The sequence below is a fragment of the Myotis myotis genome, unplaced genomic scaffold (genome assembly GCF_014108235.1).
Source record: "Myotis myotis isolate mMyoMyo1 unplaced genomic scaffold, mMyoMyo1.p scaffold_m19_p_24, whole genome shotgun sequence".
Classification (NCBI taxonomy): domain Eukaryota; kingdom Metazoa; phylum Chordata; class Mammalia; order Chiroptera; family Vespertilionidae; genus Myotis; species Myotis myotis.
The window spans coordinates 4,148,320-4,168,513 of record NW_023416329.1 but is presented as its reverse complement, the minus strand read 5'-3'; the positions used below and the strand labels follow the sequence as shown (position 1 = coordinate 4,168,513).

General features: G+C 56.8%; 1 protein-coding gene across 3 annotated transcripts in view; it reads right to left on the bottom strand.

Moving 5' to 3' along the window:
* Positions 1-20,194, bottom strand: part of WDFY4 (WDFY family member 4) — a 249,179-nt gene that overhangs the window by 190,431 nt on the left and 38,554 nt on the right. For all 3 annotated transcript variants that reach the window (XM_036355974.1, XM_036355976.1, XM_036355975.1), the window contains exons 5-11: positions 19,572-19,706; positions 16,676-16,865; positions 13,876-14,065; positions 12,099-12,256; positions 10,173-10,625; positions 7,451-7,555; positions 5,011-5,201 (exon numbers count right to left, since the gene is read on the bottom strand). In XM_036355974.1, coding sequence (XP_036211867.1) covers positions 5,011-5,201; positions 7,451-7,555; positions 10,173-10,625; positions 12,099-12,256; positions 13,876-14,065; positions 16,676-16,865; positions 19,572-19,706 — 1,422 coding nt within the window. The remainder of the gene's footprint in view (positions 1-5,010; positions 5,202-7,450; positions 7,556-10,172; positions 10,626-12,098; positions 12,257-13,875; positions 14,066-16,675; positions 16,866-19,571; positions 19,707-20,194) is intronic.

The following is a 20,194-nucleotide window of genomic DNA, read 5'->3' as shown; positions in this document are numbered from 1 at the left end:
TGTTTTTTCATTTGAAAGATGTTTATTTGTCTCCTCATTTTGGCTGCCTCTTTGTGCTTGCTTCTATGTATTAGGTAGGTCTGTATGACTCCCAGTGTCTGCCAGGTGGCCTTACACAGTAGGTGACCTGTGGGCCTAGCGCAGCCGTGGGCAAACTACAGCCCGCGGGCCGGATCTGGCCCGTTTGAAATGAATAAAACTATTGAAAAAAAAGACCGTACCCTTTTATGTAATGATGTTTACTTTGAATTTATATTAGTTCACACAAACACTCCCTCCATGCTTTTGTTCCGGCCCTCCGGTCCAGTTTAAGAACCCATTGTGGCCCTCGAGTCAAAAAGTTTGCCCACCCCTGGCCTAGTGGCACAGTTTCCCTGATGACCTGACACTGGGGCCAGAAGAGGCTGCAGACAGATGTGCTGTGTCCGTGTTGCCTGTGTGAGACATTCACTCCCGACAATAGTATTTACTTCTCTGAGTTGGGAACACACTCTAACCTTGAAGTGTGTGTGGTGGTGCTTCCTTCCTGCCACTGACCAGCCACGGAAAAGGCTGAACACGTGTGTGTTACAGTGAGCACTGTACTGTTTAAAGCTGACCTCCGGGGCCTGGCCATGTAACCCGTTCCCTGAACAGTAAATAAACCATGAAGCCATCAGGAAATCTATGCTCTAGGACAGCAGTCACCAACCTTTCAGACCTTACAAACACCAGTGGCCCGCGGACCACCGGCTGCTCTGGGATGTTAAAGTCTTTATGTGAAGTCTTTCAATGGCTCCTAAACCATTAGAGGTTGTCCAGGACAAATGGAATGAATGAAGCTCTTTTGGTTATCATATGACAAAACAAATACCAGAAAAGGAAAGCAATTAAAAACAAAACTAATCAGATTATAGTCCATTGCCTGAACACTAAAACCCCCTCTTCCCTCAAGAAACCACCTTCTACTTTTGTCCAATTTGACACCAGCTATTGCTCAGAAGGACGCCATCATTCAGAGTGGTGAGAGCAGGTATTTTACAAGGAGAAGCCACCCAGTAATGGTTCTCCTATGAGCTGTGTCTCTCAGAGTGTCTGATCCCTGAAATTCCGGGATGGCCCTTCTCTCCTCCTGCTGGGAGGGGGAGAAAGGGATGGCTGTCCTTAATTGTTGCTTTGTTTGATTTATTAAATTCAGGGTCATTATCTAGAATGGGGTAATCTCATTAGAACTTAGACTGCTCTATTATTTCTTGGGATGGGGTTAATTTCATATTTGCAGAGTCATGTAGTAAAGAGTTCAAAATCCAATTACAAAGGCTTAATTTCATAGCAACTAAAGAGAAACATTTCTATCATAAAGGGAAATAAATACTGTGCTACTTCAGGAAACAATTTGTCAGGAACGGGAGGCCCAGGAGAAGGGTCTCCATTACTGTCACTCAACTTTGCGTGACAATGCATCACCAGGGCGAGCGAGTCTGCGGCAGGGAGCAAATTTAATCAGCTGAAGTCAAAGTAATCAGGCTGGGGTTGACACGTTTCAGGAAAGGTCAGCGTTAAGCCCATTTTCTCCTCCTTAACTCAGTTACTGTGTCATCGGCTCTGAGTTAGCATTCCTCCAGCTTGAATCTATAAAATGGATGTCTGCTGCAGAGCGCTAACTACGTTAGGACTAACAGGATTTATCTCACATTCTATTATTTGTTCTTCCTCATAATTTTCTATGTGTCATGCTGGAGGATCGGTGAGGTAATGTGATTAAGCTCAGACTTGAGCGGCTAAATGTATATTAGCAAATCAATCTGAATTTGTGCATAACCCAATCATGGCCCCACCTGCTGTGGAGGGGAAATTCATTTGCTTGCATTACGCTTTAACTCAGTTATCATTTGCCAGGACTCGGTGGTGCAGTCTGTGTTGGTATGGAAGTGCCACTGGGTTCGGCCACACCTGCCCTAAAGTGGGTGTTTCTGGAGGGATTTCTCCTCGGGGGCGGCTGGCGGATTCTGCCTAGGGGAGTGCAGGGAAGGGTGACGTCTGAGGTGAGTGCCCTTCAGAGAAGGCAAACCTTCCTGGGGGGCCAGGTACTGCCTTCGAGGTCCCCCCACTCTATGCATCCCCCTCATGCGACGTGCGACCCACTTGGCAGGCAAGTGCTCTGGCAGGGGCCGCCCACTATTCTGAAAGGGCCTGCAGCAGAAGCTCACTGTCCACCTGCTTCTGAAGCCCCAGCGGCTTCCCCAGACGACTCGGGGGATGCAAATCCCACAGCAGATTTCAGCAAACGGGTCGGCACTCACATGACTCCGTGGTGGCTGAGTCTGGAACGCTCTGGGGCCCCAACCCTCCCCACCACCCCCTGCAACGGCAAGATGTTGCCAGCCCTGCGCCTGGGAGAGTAGGGCAGCTCCAGGCACCCCGCGACCACCCCGCAGCGCCCGGCACCCGGGAGAAGGCAGCATCGGCCTGGGAGTGACTGTTAAAACAGCGCACAGAGCTTGTCCCTGATGACTCTCCTGATAGTGCAATGCTGCAGTGATATTGCATCTGTAAAACACCATAAAGGCCTCACATGGGGAATGCTAGAAACCCAGTCCTCCTACCCAGGCAGCACTCCCATAGGCACCTCTGGGCGAGAGAGGAAACAAGATGGGCTTTCCTTGGGCAAAGCAGGGCTCTCCTACAACGAACCGGACACTCGGACTCTCCGAGCAAAGTAAACCCAAACTTCCTTCTCTTCAATCTGACTGTCCATGTCAGGCACAGACGGAGACCCCGCCGCTGCCCAGCGGAGACCGCGGCCTGGCTGCCGGGGCCCTGCTGCCCTGCTCCTGGGCACAGGAGGCGGGTGAGGCCAGCCGCACGCACAGAGAGGAGTGCAGCGAGCAGCGTGGCGCGGAGGAGCGGCCACAGGCTTTAACTCACTCGTCTTAGGTGCAAACCCCACGCTGCCATTTAGTATCAGAAGCTCTCAGATGTGCGTCTGCGGAACATTAAGAGGCGAGGGGACCACGTGAAGGAAGGCCCTTCCCAGCTGCGAACCCTCATGGGGGCTTGAGGCCTTGCTCCTACCCTCCTTACACGCCCCTTCAGCCCCTCCACTTCACCAGCACGCAGCGCTGGTGTCTTGCAAATGGCACTTACCTTTCCGTTTTGGTTTCATATAAATCATGTTCAATGGTGTTTGGTCCTGGAACTAACTCACCCTCTTGTTTCCTGTCACCTGTGAGCTACAGGGAAGTCAGGGGCATGTGTCACCTTTAGGCCACGTCCTGACAGGAGCGCTTCCTCCGCGTCTGACACTGGCTCCACCAGGGCCAAGGGCAAAGCAAGCTCACTCATTCCCGACGTGAGTAAATGGCCATTGATCAGTAGGCCGATGGTTTCATTTTCTACTTTTCTTTTTTCATTCACCAGTCCTCCAGGTGCTGTGCTCCCGTCACACGAGCCTGTACTAGTATTTCACACGGGCTGTGCTGTCCAGTGTGGTGTGCTCCTAACACAGGAGCATGCATTTCACACAGAGCCGTGTTATCCGTTGTGCTGTGTCCTGACACGAGCGTGTATTTTATGAGGTTGCTCTGTCCAGTGTGGCGTGTTCCTGACACACGAGCGTGTATTTTATGAGGTTGCTCTGTCCAGTGTGGCGTGTTCCTGACACATGAGCGTGTATTTTATGAGGTTGCTCTGTCCAGTGTGGCGTGTTCCTGACACACGAGCGTGTATTTTATGAGGTTGCTCTGTCCAGTGTGTTGTGTTCCTGACACACGAGCGTGTATTTTATGAGGTTGCTCTGTCCAGTGTGGCGTGTTACTGACACACGAGCATGTATTTTATGAGGTTGCTCTGTCCAGTGTGGCGTGTTCCTAACACACGAGCGTGTATTTTATGAGGTTGCTCTGTCCAGTGTGGCGTGTTCCTGACACACGAGCGTGTATTTTATGAGGTTGCTCTGTCCAGTGTGGCGTGTTCCTGACACACGAGCGTGTATTTTATGAGGTTGCTCTGTCCAGTGTGTTGTGTTCCTGACACACGAGCGTGTATTTTATGAGGTTGCTCTGTCCAGTGTGTTGTGTTCCTGACACACGAGCGTGTATTTTATGAGTTTGTATCCAAATGCTCGAGAGGCTCCAAGCGCAGCCTCCTGGGGTATTTGCATTTTTGTCTGCTCTTCTCTTAAGCAGCAAGTAAGAAAAGAATAATTTTTCTAAAGGCATAACCACAAAGACGAGAGGAATAAAAGCAGGATCAGCCACTGAACAGTGATGGCTGCAGGGCAGAGAGGGGGCAGCGGTGACATTGATATCGTCTCTACTGCTTTAAAGACACTTTGATGGGGACCAAAATACCCCAAAGAGAAAAGCATACTCCCCTCTCCGCTGCCCAGAGGCGACCCTGGTTTTACCTCCCTGCGCCCGCTGCCACCTTGATCTCTCTGCTCCCTTTCGCGGCTCAGGCTCCCCTGTGCGCCCTCCTGGAGCGTGGCAGGAGCTCTGGGTGTGAGGGCTGTGGCCTCTGGACGCTGTCACAGGGTCTGCCATGGGCCTGGGACCTGCCAGGGGCACCCTGAATGCTGGCGAGGCACCCTAACAGCTGCTGGGGCGCCGCTGATTGGGGTTCCACTCCCGTGGGTTGGGGTGCCGGGAAGCAGCTGCTGTGGGAGACTATAGTCCCTGGCCCTCCTGAGGCCACGGGGAGGCCTGCTCATGGTTCTGCCCCAAGAACACTGGCCAGAAGCTACCCTGTGCCCGCTCTCAGCCTGCAGGACGCACTGTGCGATTCTCCATGCTCCAGGCCTGTGTCTGCGGCTGGACTAGATGCCCGGGGGCAGCTGTCCCCAGATGACGCCCTTCCCCAGCCGCTGATGGGACCACATAAGAAAGAAATGTCTAAAGTGTCTGCTACGAGAGCGTGAGGTTATTTGCTGTTGCAGCTGGTGTAATACAGTGACCACCTGACTGACTGAATGCACGGCCCGTGGTGTCACCTGCTACCTGTCCGTGGGAAGCCCAGCACAGAGGATGTCACCTTTAGGAGATCCAGTTTCAGCTGCAGCTCCCCCTGCGTGGACGAGCACAGTGCACCCACGATGATGCTCATGTACTCCTCGGCGTTGATGGCTGAGAGCTGCTCCAGGATGCTGAGGGAGGCTCCCCGGTACCACTCATCGTCCAGGAAGATCTTGATGAAGGGCACCATGCCATGGTCTTTCAGGACAACTGCAGGCCAGACAGACAGACGGGCAGGGTGATGGGGAGCTGGCACCGTAGTCTCAATAACAGCCCCTCAAACAGCCATCAGCCCCTCAACCAGGCTTGCCAGGCACCCCAGCGGGGCCCCCACCCTGATCCAGGACACCCTTCAGGGAAAACCAGCTTGCCCCCACCCCTGCACCAGGCCTCTATCCTATATAACGAAAGGGTAATATGCAAACTGACCCTAACAGCAGGACGACTGGGAATCATTGGTCGCTATGACACACACTGACCACAAGGGGGCAGACGCTCAATGCAGGAGCTGTCCCCTGGAGGTCAGTGTGCTCCCACAGGGGGAGCTCTGCTCAGCCACAAGCCAGGCTGATGGCTGCCAGTACAGCGGTGGTGGTAGGAGCCTTTCCCGCCTCCTCAGCAGCCCTATGATGTCCGACTGCATCTTAGGCCTGCTCCCCGCTGGCAAGTGGACATCCCCCGAGGGCTGCCGGGATGCCAGAGGGATGTCTGACTGCCAGCTTGGGCCTGATTTCCCAGGGAGCAGGCCTAAGCCAGCAGGTGGACATTCTCCTAGAGGTCCCAGACTGCAAGAGGGCATAGGCCAGACTGAGGGACCCCCCCAGTGCACAAATTTTTGTGCACTGGGCCTCTAGTATTATAATAAAAGGCTAATATGCAAATAGACTGAACAACAGAATGACCAGTGGAATGACCGGTTGTTATGACGCGCACTGACCACCAGGGGGCAGACACTCAATGCAGGAGCTGCCCCCAGCCCACAGACCCCAGGCCAGCCAAGGCGGGTGCCAGTGGGGGCCCCCCAATCGTCCTGCCAGTCACCCCACAGATCAGCCCTGATTGCCATCCAGGCCTAGGGACCCTACCCGTGCACGAATTTCATGTACCAGCCCTCTAGTATAGGATATAAAAGCCTAAGCTACCAAACGATCGAATGACCAGTTCAGCCAGTCGCTATGATGCACATTGACCACCAGAGGGCAGACACTTAATGCAGGAGCTGCCCCCTGGTGGTCAGTGTGCTCCCACAGTGGGAGCACTGCTCAACTGACCAGTGGACACCAGTCATAAGGCTCACGGCTGGCAGTGGCAGGAGCCTCTCCCAATCTGGACTCACTGGGCACAAGCCCACCGCAGGCACAGCAGGGGCTGGGATGAGCAGGAGTGGTAGGCAGGAGCAGCAGGCAGCGTTGGACTGCTGATTTCAGCCCAATCCCTGCAGGTGATGCTGAGGGACCCCAGTTTCCACATAATTCCCCAATCCAGGGCTGGTGGCAAATCTCTCTCCCTCTCCCTCTCTGTCAAAATTCTCAGTGAAAACAAACCAGAATTGAAATTAAGAACACATTTCATTCCCAGGTAGTTTCTTGGGAAGAGGATTAGAGAAATTTGGCTGGTGGTATGTTTTTGTTTAAAAGGAATTCTAATAATCTCTTCCCAGGATTGGGATTTGGAGGCTCACGTGGAATGAGCAGGAGGAAGTAATGGATTATCCCGCTGGCGCAATGTGGCCATGACGGCTCACTCCAAGAGGCAGGAGGCTCCACTCCCAGGCCAGGTGCTCCCTCCGGGGAAAGCCCCGTGGGGGCCTTTGAGAGGCGGGTTCCTGAGCTCCGGCGGGGCCTGCTGCCAGGTGAGTGTCTGGGAGTGAGCCAGGAGCATGCGTGTCAGCCAGCACCTCCAGAAGTTTGCACAGACTCAGAGGCCTTCTGCCACAGGTTTGTCCCTCACACGGGGTGTAGCTGATCTGTGAGGGCCTCAGAGAGACCCCGAGTCACCAAGCCCCTGCTGTCACTTGATGCGTCGCTTCACGGCACAATATGTGCAAGTGCATATCTGACACCCGCTGTTTAAAGCAGCACGGAGCTGCCTGGTCTTGGGGAGCAGAATTGGGGATGAGGGAGCCCTGGGTGCACCACAGGCCCAGCACATGCAGTGAACTCCCTGAAAATGGCGAGCGCTCTTTGCTGTATTTTACGATTTGGATGTTTTAAAGCCCACACAGCAGCAGGGTATTAGCGGGTTTAGCAGGAACGTGTGGAGGGGAGATACTCTTCGGTCTCATCATTCAGGATGTGGCTTTGCTTCACAGCCCCATTTATCAACTTTAAAGTGAAAGGTGTCCACCGAGGTGTCCACCGATTTCCCGATGATCGCGGCCACAGACCAGCCGCTGGACGTTACGCGCTCGCGGTGCTGCTCACTCCCTGCTGTGACCCGTGGTCAGCGGCCGTCCTTACCCGCGTTCCGGACGGAGCCGTTCAGCAGCGCGACTACGGTCTCCAGCATCACACCCGTCAGTTCCCGCTCTGGGTCCCGGACACCGGGAGTGGGCTCCTTGTTTCCTGAAACATTTAAGAAGCAGTAAAAGATGTTAATGTGCACGGCCCGATCCCAAATCCCCCACTGCACCCGTTCCCTACCCTCTTACAGAAAGGCGAATCTAATGCTTCCGTTGTAAGGGAGTGCGCATCCCAGGTGAGAAGATGTGACCCCACTGCCCCTGAGAGCAATGGTCACCACACTAACATCTCCTGGAAGCTCGTTCCTAAAACCCAGGAGCTGGTCCCTTCCCCGGGGTTTCTGGCTTAGAGGTCTTGAGTGGAGTCCTATCGCTGCGTCCCTAACCAGTCCCATCTGTGCTGATGGGCAGGTGTGAGGGCCAGGCTTGGAGAACCACTGTTGTGCAGGATCCCCGAAGCCCTGCCTTCTCCACCTTCCTTTGGAACCCGTGTATGGGGGGTAGGGGGTGAGGGGAGGGGAGAGGCTGCCAGCTCACAGCACAGGCGCGAGATGCGTGAGAGACCGTGGAGTAGAACTGTGTCCCCAGGAGCTCCACGAGGGCACACCAGGCCTGTGTGCTCACCTGAGTCCCCAGAGCCGAAAGTGCCTGACGCAAGTGGGACGTTCAGCACATATGTGGGGAATGAATGGATGAGTAAAGGTAGCGCTTATTAACCAGGAGACAAAGTATCCAAGAAACAGCAAGAAACGTAACGACAGAGGCAGAAGTAAGATCAGATCCATCAGCTCACAAGAAGGCTCGCATTCTCCGGGAGTGGTGGTAGGCCTGGGACTGGGTTTGAGAGTAAGTCTACACCAGGCTGCTGAGAAGCCTGCACAGCTGAGCTAACAAGCACTGACCCCACGTGGGAGAGACTCTGGTCTCAGGTTTAGGATATGCCTTTGCTCCAAAGAGCAGTAGAAAGAGCACACACAAGACTCGTGGAGACCTGGCCGGGGCCCAGCTTTGCCCGATGGGAGCGCCCGCTCTCAGCCCGCACCCCAGGAGGCACGGTCCCCCTGGGCTCCACAGCGGTGGGCGTTCCTCCTGGCGGGTCTTCTGTCGCCATGCGTGGCACAGGGTGAATGGGGTAAGATGACTGACATTTCTTGAGTAACAACTATGCACCAAGCACAACAATGGGTCCCTTCAGGCATTTCCCACTGAATTTTCACAACAGCCATAGATAGATAGATAGACAGACAGACAGACAGACAGACACTTCCATGTTACAGAGGGAGAAGAGGCTCATCGGAGCTAAGTAATTTGCTCAGGATCGCTGAGCCCGTACGCAGCACAGCAGGGTTCCAGCCCGGGGCTCGCTGGCCCCACGCCCACACGCTCCCCCCCTCAGCACCTTTCCCTCAGAGAGGCCAGAAGCAGGCAGGCTGATGACTGTAGCTTGAGTCTGAGCAGAATTCCAGAAGGGCCAACGGCTCGCGAGCCGCTCCCTCCCAGCCAGGCAGTAGGAGGAGGAGAGGCGGGAAGGTGGAGCGAGGTCAGCGCCAGGCTCCTGTGACCCGGAGTCGCTCCAGGCGGCAACCCCAGAGGGGCAGCTGTGGGCAGATGGAGGGAAAGCCAGGGGAACTGAGACGATGTTCATGCTCTGATTCCCGCCTGAAAGTTGGCGGCGGTGGGGGTTGCAGACAACCACAGAGGGGCCCCAGCAGAGCGGGCCCATGGGGTGCGGTCAGGCAGCGAGGGAACCCGGGCCAGCACTCCTGAGTGTGTCCTGCTGCACACAGGGTCCTGAAGTCCCCCGGGGGGAGCAGAGGTGCTGATGCTGAGAGTCCAGAGTGTAGGGGCTGCAGGGGGAGGAGCAACGCCAAGGAGCCGTGGGCACACAGCCCAGCAGGGCACGCAAGGTGTGGCCAAAATGCGGAGGGGCAGCTGAACGGCAGGGACCCCTGCTCCCAGTGGGAGACCATTGGGCCCAGCAGCACCGGGTGAGCAAGGCGGCCGCATCCAGGCTCCCCAGCCAGTCCCCACCCGAGCCCCACGCCTCTCTGAGCTCCTTTCCCTTGGCCCTTCCCCTGCCATCTCCCCATCTCCACACTCAGGCAACACTCGGGGAGGAAATGTGTGAAAGCTGAGAATTCATAGGCCTGAGCTAGCTCCATGAGTCTGTTAAAATTACACCCATCCTGCCTTGGCCAGTGTGCTCAGTGGTTAGCGTGTCAGCTCATGCACCAAAGGGTCACAGGTTCAATTCCTAGTCAAGGCATGCACCTGGATTGCAGGTTCACTCCCCGCTCTCTTGGTAGAGGCACATGCCGGAGGCAACCAGTCAATATGTCTCTCTCACATCGATGGAGTCTCTCTCTCTCTCTCTCTCTCTCTCTCTCTCTCTCTCTCTCTCTCCGCCCCCCCCCACCCACTCTCTCAGAAAAGCAATAGAAAAAATATCCAGGTGAGAATTAACAACAAAAACAAAACATAAAATTACACCCATCCCCCTCATCTTTCCATGGGGAAGCTCAGGCTAGTCATAGGAGATAGGGAGGCTGCTGCTCTGTGAAGTCATGTGCCCCGGGGTACCTTCCCTGAGCCCCATGAACCAGTGACGGGGCAAGCCCACTTTCTCGGTTGAGCTGATGAGCGGCAGGGTGAGCCTGCAGAACCAGCCCAGCTCACGGATGCCCAGCCTGTCCCCTTATATCTCCCAGGCTTCTGCACACCTGACTTCCTCAGGACCTTGGCCCGCTTCCGCAGCTGGGCGAGCAGCAGGCCCAGGAGCCCCGAGTCCCGGAAAATGTCTGTGAAGAGTGGGTCCGCGCCAGCGATCCTGAGGACACTCTGCAGGGCCCTGAGGGTGCAGAGTGGCTCGGAGCTCTCCATGATCAGGCGCTGCACCTTCCCCAGGATCTCGTGGGGCACGTAACGCAGCTCGAACACCAGGGCCTCCAGCAGCTGGAAGAAATGCGTCTGCACCTGGGCCGGCTTCAGGGGCACGAGCTCCACGAACTGCGAGATGGGCTGCAGGGTCCACTCCAGCAGGAAGAAGTTGCGGGCGTTCCAGGCCCACATGGTCCTGATGGCCGAGAGCACGTGCGTGCAGAGGAGGGCGTCGCTGGCTTTGTGGAAAACATTCTGCAGGACCTGGAAGGCCTGGAGGTTCTTAACAGTCACCCCTGAAAATGAAAAAGATCCTACAGGTCATTTCTCCTGCCTATGCCTGGAAATGTGTGATCGCCTTATCATCAGGAAATGCCGTTTAAGGCTTCTGCTTTCTAGCTCCTGTGGGTAAAAGCCTATCAGAAGTCCCGAAGCCCAGCTGCCCAGAATGTCAGGCCCGAGCTGCACTGTCGCGACGAGGTGGGCGACAGCACTGGGAGGGTCCCTCGGTGTAAAAAGGCACTGGGTTTCCAAGACACAACAAAGAAACAATGCAAAAAAGCCACTAACAATTATTTGTCATGACCACATGTTGAAATAGTAATACTCTGGATATGTTGGGTTAAATAGAAGGTATTATGAAAAATAATTTAAGCTGTTCCTATTTTTTTTATATAAGACAACTAAGACGTTTAAAATGAGGGAATGCGACTCACATTGTATTTCCATCGGACAGCACTGGCTGAGGGATTCATTTCCATCAATTGAAATCAAATTATTTTAAACATTACTGGGCAAAGTCTGCTTCATTTGTAAACAAGCTGTTGAATAGACACCTTCTGACCGCCCCCCCCCCCCTCCCCCCCGCCCTTCTCCGCAGCTTGAAGGTTAGGACTGTTCCCTCTTGACCGGGGACACCCACTCTGAGGCCCCTGCCTGCAGCCAGCCCTGACTCAGACACCAGGGCCCTCCCTCTGGTCCAGACACTTCCTTGGGAGCTGGAGTCCCATCCAACGGCTCTTCCTAAACTTCCTCTCTCCCCCAACCCGCTCCGAGGCCTCTGCACTCTGGTCTGCTCAGGCCTCGGCACCGTTTCCCCAGATGCTCCCAGTCACTGTCTATTTCCCGCCTGCGCTTCCTGCCTTTAAACCTCTTCCCTGCCTCTCTGCCTGGACAGCCACGCGAGGCCTTGAACACACCTCTGTGCAGGGTTTCCTGACTCAGAGCCCACCCACCGCTGGAGTCATCGCCGCCCTGATGCTGTCATCGGTCAGGTTAGGCACATGGTCGCCGAGCAGGTATGGCTGCAGGTATGTGTAACCGACTCCACAGAGGATTTGCAGGGAGCGGACACCCGGTGCCCAGCACGGGGCAGAGAGCTGGCTGCAGAAAGCACCGCACATGTCCCCTAAGCTCATCAATAATTGTGGGCCTCACCAAGAGCCGAGCAGGCACGGACCTGAGCTGGTGACTGTCTCAGGGCCGAGTCATTAGATCCACAAATGCTCTCGCACCAGGGACGGTGAGGCCAGGGGCTCCTGCCCCTACTTGACAGTCCCTGCCTTTACTAAGCAACCATGCACTCTAAGTCCCACCCAAAGGCATCTAGAAAAATCTATGAAGGAGAGATTTAAATCCACAGGCCATCTCCCCAGATGGATGACAGAACTGGACCCCAAGTGTTTGTTTCTTTACAAAGACCAGTAGAAGCCTGGGCAGCCCTGTGAGGGCACAGTGCCCACTGTGGGCACCCGACACTCATGACCCACCGGAGGCCTCCTGGTGGAACTTGAAGCCCTCCAGCTGAGGGTAGGTGACGCTGTCGAACACCTTCAGCTCCGCCCGCCCGCAGGTCGTCAGCCACACCACCAGCCCCAGGAGCTCCTCCAGGTGGGGATCCACTTCGCACAGGTGCAGCTCGTCGTACCTGCAGGGACAGGGAGGTGGCTCCTGGACTCGGGGACCAAGAGCCACGTTTGCTCACGGTGCTTCTCATGGGGGTGCAGAGGCAACGGGATTGACATGTTGGGAAAGACCCCAAAGGTCCCCACCACGTCAGCACCGAGAGGCAAGGGCAGCACCTGGGTAAGTTCAGCTGCCGGCCAAGGTCAGCCTTCGGCCTAAAAGTGCAACTGGGAGACAGAGGCAGCCACAGCCTCTGCTCACAAGGTTGCTTTCAGTGGCCGGACCTCAAAAGCCATGTGCGTTGGGCAGGAGCACCCCAAAATGAGAGCTTTCACATTTCTGAAGAGCAACAAAGGGGAAGAGTCTGACTGGGCCAGGCCTCCCGCCGATTTCAGGGCTGAGCACTGGTTCCTTCGCTGCTGGGAGGGGCTCGCACTGGGAGGAGGCCCTGGGCCTGCCGCCCTGCTATGCCCACAGTGTGCACGTCAGCATGTGACCACGTAAGGCAGAAAGCAAAGCAACGAGCTGCCCGGGCCTTCCTGACTCTCCCTGGGACAGCTCCTTCCCTCCTGCCTCCACAGGAAGTGGGGGCACCAGCACCCATTTAACCAAAAAGTGTTCAGGAGCTGCTGTGACATAGGCCTTCCTGGTGGCGACAGCCAGGGGGTCAGAGTTCAGACTAATGTGAAAGGTGCGTCACCACAGGGACATGTGTCCCTGTGGAGGAAGGCCCTCTGGTTGTCATTTAGTCACATCATTTTGGAGACAGCACTGCAGGCTTCACCCGCCAGAGAGCAAGCCTGACTCAGCGGAGTCCCTGAGCACAGCGCGGGCTGCGTCCCAGAGGAGGCCTGCTCACACTCAGGCAGAGCCGGGGAGATGTGAGCCCAGCTGCACCGCGCCCCTAAGGTCAGTGGCGTTTGCAGGTCCAGACATTCTGTGATTCCCCTCTTGGCTAACCCATCCCCACGCCCCAACCTGAAGGTGACGTGCTGGTCAGAATAGAGCCAGCCAGCCGAGTTCTCCTGACCCCGTGGAGTAGTGTGTGCACTTGCTTTCCCAGGGACTTAAGGGGTTAGGACTCAAGGGCGAGGACGGGAGAAGCTCCAGGAGACAGAAGGAGGCAGCAGGGAGCATTATGGAGCCAGCGTCCCATCAGCAACTGGAGCCCAAGCCTCCTGGGCTCTCCCTCCACCCCCACCCCACAAGCGGTAACTTTGCTGGGTATTTATCCCTCAGCTTCTGCCCATCAGGGGCTGAGGACTGCTCGTGGGGGCCCATTCCCGGCACTTCCTGCCCTTCAGCACATGGCAGCGCCCATTGCAGCAGTCCCAGAAAGCCCTCCAGCCCACCACGTGGGCTCCCTCGGCGTCTGTCGGGCGGGACGGCATGGAAGTGGTGCAGGCCACCAAGGGACTTGGCACAATTATCACCACCAGCCACTGGCTCGCCAAGGGCGTGACTCTGGCTCCCAAGCCCACTGCACATTGAATTACTTCTGCAGTAAAACTCTCTCTGGCCACACTCTACAGAGAGGTGCGTTTCAGACACTCCGGGAAGCCCCCGGACCTCGTTCTCCGAGGCACCCAGGGATTCTGAGGAGCGAGGGTCGGGGTTCTCCCCACCAGGCACAGCGCTTACCGGAGGAACACTTTGAGCAGCAGAGGGTAGCCCTCCCCATTCTCAAACTCCAGGAGCAGAGCCTGGGAGACGGGGTAGGCGTCCTTCACGAAGCCCAGGACCAGGCCCGCAGCCTCGCTCAGCTCGGGGGCGGGGAGCGAGTCCGCCAGCCGGGAGAGGTTCTGGAGGCAGAGCTTGATGCAGTCCCTGGCTGCGGGAGGAAACGCACAGTCTGCTCAGAGCCAGGCTTCTCTGCCAGTCCTTCCCTCCCGCCCCGCCCCCTCCGGGCTGCACATCAAGATGTGAGTTAATCCAAAGCATTTTTCTTTTGCTCTTGGATCAGGAAGAAGACTCCCCCTGGGAATCACCATCCTGAGAGCGGGCTCTGCAGGTTGGACGGAGGCTGAGACAGGACTGAAGCCTGTCAGCCCTCTGCTTCCAACCCCCAGCTCCTGGGAGGGGCTGGGCCACAGGTAAGAGATGTCAAAGAAACAGCTTGGGAGATGGCAGAGAGCAGCCTGAGGACAAGTGCAGGGGAGGCTGTGGGTGTGTGCGAAGGAGAGGGGACAAAGATGGTGGGTCTCAGCACTGGAGTCAGGGGTCGGAGCCCCACTACAGGACACAGGGAGGCTGCTAAGCAGGGCCACGGTGGGGCCTGGCCATGACGGTCCCCCAGGGCTGTGGGAAGCTGAGGAAGACGTGCACTAGAAGAGAAGTATCACTGGATTTGCATTTTGACTGATCACTTTTTTTATGGCTCTTTCAAGGGGAAAAGTCTCTTCCAAGTGTGAGAGGCAGGAGGAGTGCCAGAAAGTGAGGGAGAGCTGAGAAGGTGAGGGAGAGCTGAGAAGGTCAGGGAGAGCTGAGGAGGTCAGGGAGAGCTGAGGAGGTGAGGGAGAGCTGAGGAGGTCAGGGAGAGCTGAGGAGGTCAGGGAGAGCTGAGGAGGTCAAGGAGAGCTGAGGAGGTCAGGAAGAGCTGAGGAGGTCAGGGAGAGCTGAGAAGGTGAGGGAGAGCTGAGAAGGTGAGGGAGAGCTGAAAAGGTGAGGGAGAGCTGAGGAGGTCAGGAAGAGCTGAGGAGGTCAGGGAGAGCTGAGGAGGTCAGGGAGAGCTGAGAAGGTGAGGGAGAGCTGAAAAGGTGAGGGAGAGCTGAGGAGGTCAGGAAGAGCTGAGGAGGTCAGGGAGAGCTGAGGAGGTCAGGGAGAGCTGAGAAGGTGAGGGAGAGCTGAGAAGGTGAGGGAGAGCTGAGGAGGTGAGGGAGAGCTGAGGAGGTGAGGGAGAGCTGAGGAGGTCAGGAAGAGCTGAGGAGGTCAGGGAGAGCTGAGGAGGTCAGGGAGAGCTGAGGAGGTCAGGGAGAGCTGAGGAGGTCAGGGAGAGCTGAGGAGGTCAGGGAGAGCTGAGGAGGTGAGGGAGAGCTGAGGAGGTCAGGGAGAGCTGAGGAGGTCAGGGAGAGCTGAGAAGGTGAGGGAGAGCTGAGAAGGTGAGGGAGAGCTGAGGAGGTCAGGGAGAGCTGAGAAGGTGAGGGAGAGCTGGAGAAGGTGAGGGAGAGCTGAGGAGGTCAGGGAGAGCTGAGAAGGTGAGGGAGAGCTGAGGAGGTCAGGGAGAGCTGAGAAGGTGAGGGAGAGCTGAGGAGGTCAGGAAGATCGCCTACCAAGAACCTGAGACAATAATAATGTGTACTCAGTCCCTGGGTTGCGAGGCCTGGGCTGCACCAGAGAGTCTGCATGTGGACGGGGCACACCTAGAATTCAGGGCTCGGCAGGTAGCAGCCAGCCCAGCGCTCCCCTGCCCACCTTCTCCTCAGCTTAGGCACCCACAGAACAGGCCCATTTCTCAGAGGGGTACAGGCTCCACCCAGTGGCAGGCCCCACGAGGCAGAATTGTTCTTTTCCAGTTGAGAATACGATACAGTGAGGACCCCACCCCTCTCATGGGTACAGCCTTTTCTTGGGCATCTCCAGCTCCAGCCTGTGAGTGGAGTGGGGGGACTACAAAGCACCTCGGGCCCAGCTCAGCCTGGACCCTTACCACTGGGCCTGGCCTCACGGGAACCGGAACCGGAACTGGGCTGCCGTTTCTGTGGGCTCCGCCTAGGTAGGAGGTGGGCTTGCTGAGCCTGGGCAGCCCTCACCACGGGTGCCTCTGCCACAGAAGGCCCCGAAAGAAGACCGGCCGCAGGGCACGTGATTGTGGACAGGCAGGGCACACCGGCAGGCTCTGACCTACTCCCCAAAGACACCACACCTTGGGGTCAGCCCAGGGGTGGACGGCTGCACTCCCAAGAGGCACTTTAGCTGGTGAGCTAAGGAAATGCCACCAAGCAGGCAGGGAGGCCAGCTCAGGGAGCCTTTGTCACAGCGCCCCTCTGGAGGGCAGAGCCAGGTGTACATCCCTGCTGCTGCCCCAGCCGACACTGAGGCCCAGGGAGCGGCATCTCCAAGTTCAAATCTGATTCTCTTCTTGGAAACCCAGGAGCCTTGGCAAGCTCTTCAGCATACTATCTGTTTCCCATTGCAAAATGGCATGATCATCAACATCCGTCTCCAGGAACAGATGAGATAACACACAGATGGGCCCGGCAGTTCCTGGTTGACAGTATGTGAGCGGCGAAGGGACTCCCCTTCCCCTCCTCCAATGGAGCATCCGAATGAACAACAAAAGCACTTTCATGGATGGAACCAAGCACTACAGGGTCAGCTACTGGCCCAGCTGGGCGTCCATGAGACCCTATTTGCCCTTCTCATTCCTGGTCCCAGAAATCTATCCTGATGCTGCAAGGGCATGACAGGGACCTACTGTGGGAAGTGGGTCCCCGGGACTTACCCTGCAGGTACTGGATGACGCTGAGGTCCTGGGCCTGGGAGATGGCCCTCAGCACACAGAAGGTGGGCTCCTTCCAAAAGCAGCAGCTGTGCTCCCGGAGGCAGGTGGTGGCAATCAGCAACGCCTGGAGCTCATTCCCTGCGAGGAGGCCCTCCAGCCCCTGAGGCTCGCTGCAGATGTTGAGCAACATCTGAGAGGAAGAAGGAAGGAAGACCCAGGAGACCGATTAGAAGCCTCCTTGCTGCCATGGACTTGCTCCCTGCTTTTGTAGAACAATGAGGGCGCATGTCAGCACAGAGATGGCTTTGTATGCTGTCACCCTCTGCCCAGACCAGCATGGTCACCAGTGCCACCAGCAAAGGATGAGAGCCTTGGGCTGTCTGAACTCTTAACTGCTGTAAAGGCAGGAGTTACCCTTTCCAAGTCAGAATAACACAGAAGTGTTGGACTTGGATGGGTGTCTTTTTATATAGAAATGCCAGGAAAATGGCATTGACCATTAAAATACAGGATTAACAGGACCCTGTGCTACTTAGAAAACAAGATGCAGCCCGGCCAGTGTGGCTCAGTGGTTGAGTGTCAACCTATGAACCAGGAGGTCAAGGTTCGATTCCTAGACAGAGCACATATCTAGGTTGCAGGGTCAATTCTGGGTTGTAGGGGTCATGCAGGAGGCAGCCAATCAATGACCCTCTCTCATCCTTGCTGTTTCTATCTGTCTCTCCCTCTACCTTCCTCTCTGAAATCAATAAAAATAGATTTAAACTAGAGGCCCAATGCATGAAATTTGTGCAAGGGGCTTGGCCCTCGCAGTCGCAGCAGCTTGCCTCAGCCCTCGCAGCCCTGGCTTTGTCCCGAAGGTCGTCCGGAAGGGCGTTCGGAAGGAGGTCCGGTCTAATTAGCATATTCCGCTTTTATTGTTATAGATAATAACAATAAAATAAAATAAAAAGCCAGATGTATCCTGAATCCCTGGTTAGCATTCATGCCTCACTTCTCCACATAGCCATGAGTGTTGTCCTGTAACCTCCGACCTGGGGCCCTTGTTCCCACCAACCCAGTCTCCTGTGGACTTGGGACACTGCCTATGCCCTTGGGGAGAGCCACAGCGGGCAGCGCCTGCAGGCACTCGCCCGGCCTCCTCTCTCTTGGGCTCTTGCTGGTCTAACGGGACCTTCTCCCAGCTCAGCAGGTACAGAAGCTCCTGCCACTGAATGCAGGCCCTCGGCACAGGAAAGGAGGCCGGCCGGGCACCAGGACTGGCTACAGACCCTGCACGTGGGTGTGGCCATGGCCCTTGGCTCAGATGACCATTCTACTGCTTGCGCCCGCCTCCCCATCACAGCTCCACCCCAACTGCCAGCTCTGGTTCAATGCCATTCCCTCAGAGCAGCGTCCTCCATGCTCCTCTGTAAGTCAGCCCCCGGGCCTCCCTTCCCAGCCCTGCCTTTGCCTTTGCCTTTGCCTTTGCCTTTGCCTTTGCCTTTGCCTTTGCCTTTGCCTTTGCTTTTGCCTTTGCCTTTGCCTTTGCCTTTGCCTTTCCCTGCAGAGCACCGAAGGCAGTGGACATGCTGACTTCTTCATGGGATGTCCCCCACTTGCTTCCACACCTTCCTGTCCCTCTCCGAGAGGGACTGTGCTAGCTGGGGATCGCGTCTGGCAGAGCCGCGCCTGGGGGAACTTCATACTTTTTGTGGAATGAAATGAGGACAACCCTGATGAATGCAGGTGTGGCCTAGCGCTGGGGGGCGCATTCTGTGCATCTGCGGGCAACAATGTAAAGACAGGGCCACGCTCCCTCCCTGAGGGGCACGGAGAAGCCACGGGATAAAGATGTGTCCACGTGCCCAGCACTGTGTCCCGGCCGCATTCGGGATATGGTTACATCCAGGCAAATGGGGCCAGCGTTTCCAGGGTTTCCAGCAGGCAGAGTGTGGATAAGCCACGGACGGCCGATGCCTCTGGCAGTGATGCCTCTGGCTGGAGGGTGAGTCTGTGATGGGTGTTCATCTGCATGCAGCCGCTCAATGGGCAGCTGCACTTGGAAATCCCCAAACGGTCTAGCACCTGCTCTGGGAGGCACTGCCCAGGCTCTGGACACACAGCCGTGAGTGAGACAGCCCTGCTCCCCACCCTCACCACGAGCAGGGGCAGCAGCTGTCCGTGGAGGGTGGCCCCAGAAGACGGAGAGCAGGACTTGTCAGTGGGGAGCAGGGGGCTGAGGGGGGCATTATGTGAAAAGTTGCTGCTTGCTGCCAGGGGACAGGAGCGAGGGGCAATGACAAGAGGAAATAGCACTTGCAATTCAGAGGCCTGAGATGGCTTCTGGGAAGAGGGGAAGGCGGCATCGCGGGTGGTGCGGAGCCCACTGAGAGTGAACTGGGGAGCCCGAGTCCCAGCCCCCAGCCCCCAGCCCCCACCCGCCCCTGAGCTCACGTTTCCTGTGTTTGTATAGAGCTAGGAGCACAGCACTGCACACATCCTGGGACGAAGGAGGTGACAGACAAGAGACCACGGCACAAGGGGCATGGCAACTGCTTAGAAAGCGTTGGCTAGTTAGTGATGCAGTGCATTTAGCAAGCGCGTCTCAGAGGGGAGGTGGCCAGCGACAGAAGGTTCCAGATGCAGGCGAGGACCGGCAGGGCCCAGGAACGTGGGCTGGAGAAGGATCTGGTGGGCCAAGCAGAGAAGGCACTCACATTTCTGGGGAAGAACAAGGGGAGCAGGGAGGGATACAGAGGCACAAGAGGAAAGTCTGTCCTCCAATGCCTAGGCCTCTCGCGTTTGCAGAACATGGGGCAAGGGGTGAGCCGAGCCTTGAGCAGAGCAGGTGGGAGCGGCTCCCAGAGGCAGAGCTCGGCCCAGCCCAGAGGGGCTCAGCCCGCCTCTCACTCACCTGCACAAACATCCTCTGAACTTGAACATCGTCCTCCGAATGCTCGTCCTCTTCCAGAGGAAAGACGAAGAAGAGGTACAGACACTGCAGGAGCAGAGCTGGGAGCCCCGACTCGGCAACCCTGCCCAGCGCCTCCTGCAAGGGAAGAGCAGGCCGTGACCGAGGCTGGGCGGCCGGCACTGCCCCAGGCCCTTGATCCCCTCGTCAGATCCAACCTCATGACGGCCCACCCACCGGGAAGACCAGCGCCAGAGCTGCGGACAGAGGAGAGGACACGGGCGCCCGCAGGGCCCAGCCTGTGTGTGCAGCGCCCGGGACCTTTTTCCACGTGCCCGCCCACAGCTCTGCCTGGATCACTGCAGCTGCTGTCTCAGTGTGTGCACACTGTGTGTGCGTGTACATGTGCATGTGTGCATGTGTGTGTGTGCGCGCGCGCACACGTGGGGTTCATCTAAAGCATGCTGTCCACACAGTTAGAAAACAGAAAGGAGAAGAGGCCAGAACCAGGAGTATCAGGCGGTGCCGGGCCCCCTGCCCCAAAGGCTCCTGGGCAGGCAAGGCCCTCCTCCTTGGACGCCTGGCTCTGCGGAGCCCCCACAGGCAGCTCTCCCCACCCCGCCTCC